The sequence below is a fragment of the Procambarus clarkii genome, chromosome 36, assembly GCF_040958095.1.
Source record: "Procambarus clarkii isolate CNS0578487 chromosome 36, FALCON_Pclarkii_2.0, whole genome shotgun sequence".
Classification (NCBI taxonomy): domain Eukaryota; kingdom Metazoa; phylum Arthropoda; class Malacostraca; order Decapoda; family Cambaridae; genus Procambarus; species Procambarus clarkii.
The window spans coordinates 10,520,819-10,528,883 of record NC_091185.1 but is presented as its reverse complement, the minus strand read 5'-3'; the positions used below and the strand labels follow the sequence as shown (position 1 = coordinate 10,528,883).

The 8,065-nt window shown below is 41.4% G+C and overlaps 1 protein-coding gene across 1 annotated transcript; it reads left to right on the top strand.

Moving 5' to 3' along the window:
* The first annotated feature begins 5,700 nt into the window (after positions 1-5,700).
* Positions 5,701-7,265, top strand: LOC123756202 (very low-density lipoprotein receptor-like). The gene is made up of 2 exons (XM_045739283.1): positions 5,701-5,717; positions 6,125-7,265. The coding sequence occupies exons 1-2, from the start codon at positions 5,701-5,703 to the stop codon at positions 7,263-7,265; spliced, it is 1,158 nt and encodes a 385-aa protein (XP_045595239.1).
* Positions 7,266-8,065: the final 800 nt, after the last annotated feature.

Here is an 8,065-nt window from a genome sequence, read left to right as displayed (position 1 = left end):
AACTTCCTCAAGCTACTATTGAAGAACTTGATGATGTCTTCAAGAGGATTTTTCCTAAGCTTAGTGTACGTTGAAGATCTAGGAGGAGATCATTCATTTTCGAAATATATTCCTCCTTGTTTAAAATAACAATAGTGCTGGATTTATCAGCCTTTGTTATATGAATGGAAGGATCGGCTCTTAACTCCTGTAAGCTTCGTCTGAATCTTTCGGAAAATTGTTTGTTTGGGGCGTCAACATTGAACCATAAACAATACCTTTAACCAGGTTTAGGTTTTGTGAAGACAGAGAGTTATGTTTTTCAAGCTGTAACAATGAACTAGCAATTTTAACTGCAGAAGGTTGATTTGAAATGGCAAAAGACATACCATAACCCAAAGCAGTAACCACATTTTCACATATCGCTTTGGACGACAGATTCAACACGTTGTTAGGATTAGATTTCTTGTTCCAATCACTATTTTTAATCAAACTTTCTAACTTGCGCTTAAGAATTTTCTGTAACTGATTAATTTTTCCGCGGAGGTCACTATATATTTCATCCATCAGAAGATTTTTCCAGTCCAAAGGTATTGCGTGATGAAAGTTTCTTTTTGCTGTATCCAGGCTTTTGAAAACAGAACGTTCCTTTGATTTTGTAACTTCAATGTGTTTTTTCAAAATGGAAGCACAGAAATCACTAAACGGTTCATCACCTAATTTGAGCAGACGGGCAGGTAGCAGGAGACTTGGGTACAACTTGCTCACCAAGACATTGTTTCAGGAATTTGAGGCGGATGCGGGAACAGTGCGCTTTCACTAGTAGACCACCTTCGCTTCTCTACTAGTGAAAGCGCACTGTTCCCGCATCCGCCTCAAATTCCTGAAACAATGTCTTGGTGAGCAAGTTGTACCCAAGTCTCTGCTACCTGCCCGTCTGCTCAAATTAGGTGATGAACCGTTTAGTGATTTCTGTGCTTCCATTTTGAAAAAACACATTGAAGTTACAAAATCAAAGGAACGTTCTGTTTTCAAAAGCCTGGATACAGCAAAAAGAAACTTTCATCACGCAATACCTTTGGACTGGAAAAATCTTCTGATGGATGAAATATATAGTGACCTCCGCGGAAAAATTAATCAGTTACAGAAAATTCTTAAGCGCAAGTTAGAAAGTTTGATTAAAAAAATAGTGATTGGAACAAGAAATCTAATCCTAACAACGTGTTGAATCTGTCGTCCAAAGCGATATGTGAAAATGTGGTTACTGCTTTGGGTTATGGTATGTCTTTTGCCATTTCAAATCAACCTTCTGCAGTTAAAATTGCTAGTTCATTGTTACAGCTTGAAAAAACATAACTCTCTGTCTTCACAAAACCTAAACCTGGTTAAAGGTATTGTTTATGGTTCAATGTTGACGCCCCAAACAAACAATTTTCCCGAAAGATTCAGACGAAGCTTACAGGAGTTAAGAGCCGATCCTTCCATTCATATAACAAAGGCTGATAAATCCAGCACTATTGTTATTTTAAACAAGGAGGAATATATTTCGAAAATGAATGATCTCCTCCTAGATTCTTCAACGTACACTAAGCTTAGGAAAATCCTCTTGAAGACATCATCAAGTTCTTCAATAGTAGCTTGAGGAAGTTGTTAAGTAAACATAAAGATCTTCTTAAGTCAATTTACTACTTCATCACCTTCATTACCATATCTATATGGTCTTGTCAAGACGCATAAGCCTAACAATCCCATGAGACCTATCATCAGTTCTGTGGGATCCATTTCTTACAAACTCTCCAAATGGCTTACCAAAATCTTGTCCCCTTTGTTAGGAACTATCTCCTCTTCTCATTTGACAAATTCTCTTGATTTAGTTAACAAATTGAATAGTGTTCCTGTCACTCCTGATGTAAAGTTAATCAGTTTTGACGTTTGTTCCTTGTTCAACAAGGTACCGGTCGATGATATTCTCGATTATCTTGCTCGTGAACTAATGAGCCATGACTTACCTCTTCTGCTGATATTATTGTCAGTCTTGTTAAGTTGTGCATTAAAGAATGTAAATTTACCTTTAATAATGAGTATTATTTACAGACTTTTGGAATGGCAATGGGGAATCCTCTATCGCCATTGCTCTCAAACCTGTACATGGAATTCTTTGAAAAGAAATTTGTTTCAAAAATAACTCCTGGAATCATTCCTTGGTTTAGATATGTTGATGATATCTTGTGTATTTGGCCTTCAGATGTAAACACAGACGAATTTGTAGCCAAACTTAATGACCAAGTCACCTCCATAAAATTTACTATGGAGACTGAAATTGATAAATGTTTGCCATTCTCTAGATGTGCTTATTCATAGGGAAAACTCTTCATTAAAGTTTAGTGTTTACAGAAAACCTACGAACAATTTATCTTATGTTCATTATTTTCAGGGCATAAATACAATGTAAAAAAGTCAATTTTTTCTTCAATGTATCTAAGAGCTCTTCGAGTTGTGAGTCCAGAATTCTTAGATGAAGAATTTAAGAATATTGATTCGATTGGTCTTAAGCTTGTTACCCACTGAATTTTTTGGAAGTTTGTCGTAACAAAGCTCGTCGTACATATTATAATAATGTATGCAGTGAAAGGACTCGCCCAAAGAATGTGTTATGTTTACCATATTTCTCTGGGTTTGAGAATATTGTCAAGGCCTTGAAACTTTTATATAGATGTAATGTTAGCTACGAAAACACTGTTGGTAAAGCTATTAGTAAGGAACAGCCCTCGTAGTGATAATTGCGTCATTTATAAAATACCTTGTAAGGAATGTAATAAGTTCTATGTCGGGCAAACAATCTAAAGATTTAAAATGTAGAATATCGCAACATAAATACTCTGTAAACATGGCCAATTATCTAATGCTTTGTTTGTGCATTTGTCAGAAAACGCTCACCAAATTGATTGGGAGAGTGCGTCTTCAATAACAAATTGTAAAAGCACCTATAACAGAAACATAATTGAATCCGCTTTGATACAGATCACCAAAGAAAGTAATTTGAATCATTAGCAGTGGTCTATATAACTTAGATCCATTTCTAATAGATCAGCTAAAGGGCGATTTAAGTAGAATCATTGAAAAACATTTGTCTCACTAATTTATTGTATATATTTACCTCTTTATGTTATAATTACCTATGTATTATGCTTGTATGTCTGCTGTAATCAGATGGGCCATTGGGCTACATCGGATGGGCTAATTGGGTGCATCTGATGGGCCAATGGGCCTTCTGCGTTGTCCAAGTATTGTACCTCACCTTACTTCACCACTCTCTCCTGCCTATTTATACCCATCACTCGATCTGTAAAATGACCTTCTGAAGATGTATTTAATATACGAAAGTACTTAAGGAAATTTCCTGTTTCATTTTTCCTCCGTGGTCTGACATTGTCATATATATATATATATATATATATATATATATATATATATATATATATATATATATGCAGAACTTGCCTAAACACCGCAAGAGAGATTATACAACCTTAGAACACTTTCCCACCAGATTTTTTTTTTTTTTTTTTTTTTTTTTTTTTTTTTTTTTTTTTAGATATATACAAGAGTTGTTACATTCTTGTACAGCCACTAGTACGCGTAGCGTTTCGGGCAGGTCCCTGGAATATGATCCCCGCCGCGAAGAATCGTTGTTACAACCAAGTACTCATTTTACTGTTGAGTTAAACAGAGGCTACAGTTAAGGATTTGCGCCCAGTAAATCCTCCCCGGCCAGGATACGAACCCATGGCAAAGCGCTCGCGGAACACCAGGCGAGTGTCTTACCACTGCACCACGGAGACTGGTTATTCGAACCGATTCGAATAACTAGATTCGAACCCTAGCCAGCACAGAAGCCTTACAGCAACTGGCATAACATCTCTTTTAAGGGTCTGAGCTGTGGTGCAGTGGGTTAAAGGCTTACCAGTTGCTGTATGGCTTCTGTGCTGGCTACGGTTCGAATCTCCTGGTGGGAAAGTGTTCTAAGGTTGTATATTCTCTCTTGCGGTGTTTAGGCAAGTTGTGCATTAAGCATAGACACAGAGTTCTCCCATATTAACAGGAATTTGATGAAAGAAAGTGAGTACCCCTCACTATGCTCTAGTTGCCCTTGGGAGGTGGTGATCTTTGGAAGTGAAATACTTCGAAATTACCATCTCTTTTAAGGGTCTGAGCTGTGGTGCAGTGGGTTAAAGGTTTGCCAGTTATGCCAGTTGCTGTAAGGCTTCTGTGCTGGCTAGGGTTCAAATCTCCTGGTGGGAAAGTGTTCTAAGGTTGTATAATCTCTCTTGCGGTGTTTAGGCAAGTTGTGCATTAAGCATAGACACAGAGTTCTCCCATATTAACAGGAATTTAATGAAAAAAAGTGAGTAGCCCCTCACTATGCTCTAGTTGCCCTTGGGAGGTGGTGATTTTTGGAGGGGAAATACTCCGAAATTACCATCTCTTTTAAGGGTCTGAGCTGTGGTGCAGTGGGTTAAAGGCTTACCAGTTATGCCAGTTGCTGTAAGGCTTCTGTGCTGGCTATATATATATATATATATATATATATATATATATATATATATATATATATATATTATATATATATATATATATATATATATATATATATATATATATATATATATATTCTCTATTTAAGAGAAATAATATACAGAATTGTAGGTGATAGCCTCTAGAATTATTGAGAAATAATAAATATTATTAGTGATCTCGCAAAATTAACACCACAAATTCGTTGATAAACTTGCGAGGACGCAGCCGCGATATATGGCTTGTTTTAAAATAAGCGTTGTCAGTCCATGAATAACACTCCACGAAATTGGTGGGTGCCTGTAGAGCCGCTGTGAGGCTCTGCTGGGGGGGGGGGGGTCGTGAGCAGATGGCAGGTCACTGTGGCCGGTCACTGACTAGACTGGCAATATAATGTTATTGTATAAATCACACTAGTACCAGTGGATTTCTTGATTTAATGAATCCACTGGTTAAATATGGTTCTTCCGGAACACAGATGACTAAATAATCTGTCATCTGGTTCGAAGATGACCAAATAATGTGAGGAACCGACCTGTGAGATTTATATTTATTTAATTTATATGAATTTATATAGTGTTTATATTTACGTTAATTTATATTTTTCAATAGCAATTTGTATGATGTTTATTGGACTGTATTTCTGAAATATTTTCACTAATCGACTCCTTGCACATTAGGGGAGGGTTTATATTAAATTTATATTTATGCAGCCAATCAAACTTCAGTATTAAACTACGTATGCAGGTGATGAGTCACAATAACGTGGCTGAAGAATGTTGACCAATCCACACACTAGAAAATGAAGGGACGACGACGTTTCGGTCCGTCCTGGACCATTCTGAAGTCAATTGTGATATTGACTTGAGAATGGTCCAGGACGGACCGTAACGTCGTCGTCCCCTCATTTTCTAGTGTGAGGATTGGTCAACAAACTACATATATTAGTAATGAAAACTAGGAGGTCTTGTTTTATTGTATGGTAGGCCTGTTCCACCAGGTATAAACAAGGATGATGACACTAAATAATCCTCGTGCTTGAGGCTAACATCAACACCATGTACTGGTTGACTAGGATTAATTCTTGCTTCCTCTTCTATTGTTACTGTCAAAGGGCGCTTGCTGAATAGCAGGAATCCTATATGAATGACAGTTATATCAGAGTAAATATTGGTATATTATTTATAAGATAAGGACCAAGGAGCTGTTTTGCTCCTGCAACTCTGGTCTTGCAAAAATTGTTGAACACTCCCCCTCCCCTGACGCCATAGCTCTCTCTCATTGTCCACATGTCAATAAGAGGTAGAAAGTCACATTTACTCTATTTTGGTACTGATAATTAAGTTAATTCAAATGAGATGTTTATATATTGTTAAAAGTCCAAAGGCTGCTGTATTAGGATTAATTCCCATCAGAATAGCTGGTGAATTTATAGCGCTATGTGGCAATGATATCTCGTTTTCTATTGACGGAAAATTCCACTGCGCCACGTTTTCTTAGAGCGAATTTATTTATTCAACAGCAGCAATATTATCTGCATATTGTATTTAATATTAGTAAATGGCGTCAGGTTTTCCGACGCATGCAACCCAGTCAACCTCTTATGCAACTCGGTCAACCTCTCATGCAACCTGGGCAACTTCTCATGCAACCCAGTCAACTTCTCATGCAACCCGGTCAACCGCTCATGCAACCCGGTCAACCTCTCATGCAACCCGGTCAACCTCTCATGCAACCCGGTCAACCTCTCATGCAACCTGGGCAACCTCTCATGCAACCCGGTCAACCTCTCATGCAACCCGGTCAACCTCTCATGCAACCTGGGCAACCTCTCATGCAACCCGGTCAACCGCTCATGCAACCCGGTCAACCTCTCATGCAACCCGGTCAACCGCTCATGCAACCCGGTCAACCTCTCATGCAACCCGGTCAACCTCTCATGCAACCCGGTCAACCTCTCATGCAACCTGGGCAACCTCTCATGCAACCCGGTCAACTTCTCATGCAACCCGGTCAACCTCTCATGCAACCTGGGCAACCTCTCATGCAACCTGGGCAACCTCTCATGCAACCCGGTCAACCTCTCATGCAACCTGGGCAACCTCTCATGCAACCTGGGCAACTTCTCATGCAACCCGGTCAACCGCTCATGCAACCCGGTCAACCTCTCATGCAACCTGGGCAACTTCTCATGCAACCCGGTCAACCTCTCATGCAACCCGGTCAACCTCTCATGCAACCCGGTCAACCTCTCATGCAACCTGGGCAACCTCTCATGCAACCCGGTCAACCTCTCATGCAACCCGGTCACCCTCTCATGCAACCTGGGCAACCTCTCATGCAACCCGGTCAATCGCTCATGCAACCCGGTCAACCTCTCATGCAACCCGGTCAACCGCTCATGCAACCCGGTCAACCTCTCATGCAACCCGGTCAACCTCTCATGCAACCCGGTCAACCTCTCATGCAACCTGGGCAACCTCTCATGCAACCCGGTCAACTTCTCATGCAACCCGGTCAACCTCTCATGCAACCTGGGCAACCTCTCATGCAACCTCTCATGCAACCCGGTCAACCTCTCATGCAACCTGGGCAACCTCTCATGCAACCTGGGCAACTTCTCATGCAACCCGGTCAACCGCTCATGCAACCCGGTCAACCTCTCATGCAACCTGGGCAACTTCTCATGCAACCCGGTCAACCTCTCATGAAACCCGGTCAACCTCTCATGCAACCTGGGCAACCTCTCATGCAACCCGGCCAACTTCTCATGTAACCCGGTCAACCTCTCATGCAACCTGGGCAACTTCTCATGCAACCTGGGCAACCTCTCATGCAACCTGGGCAACTTCTCATGCATCCTGGGCAACCTCTCATGCAACCTGGGCAACCTCTCATGCAACCTGGGCAACCTCTCATGCAACCTGGGCAACTTCTCATGCAACCTGGGCAACCTCTCATGCAACCTGGGCAACTTCTCATGCAACCTGGGCAACCTCTCATGCAACCCGGTCAACCTCTCATGCAACCTGGGCAACCTCTCATGCAACCTGGGCAACTTCTCATGCAACCTGAACAACCTCTCATGCAACCTGGGCAACTTCTCATGCAACCTGGGCAACCTCTCATGCAACCTGGGCAACTTCTCATGCAACCCGGTCAACCTCTCATGCAACCTGGGCAACCTCTCATGCAACCTGGGCAACCTCTCATGCAACCTGGGCAACTTCTCATGCAACCTGGGCAACCTCTCATGCAACCTGGGCAACTTCTCATGCAACCCAGTCAACCTCTCATGCAACCTGGGCAACCTCTCATGCAACCTGGGCAACCTCTCATGCAACCCGGTCAACTTCTCATGCAACCTGGGCAACTTCTCATGCAACCCGGTCAACCTCTCATGCAACCTGGGCAACCTCTCATGCAACCTGGGCAACTTCTCATGCAACCCAGTCAACCTCTCATGCAACCTGGGCAACCTCTCATGCAACCTGGGCAACTTCTCATGCAA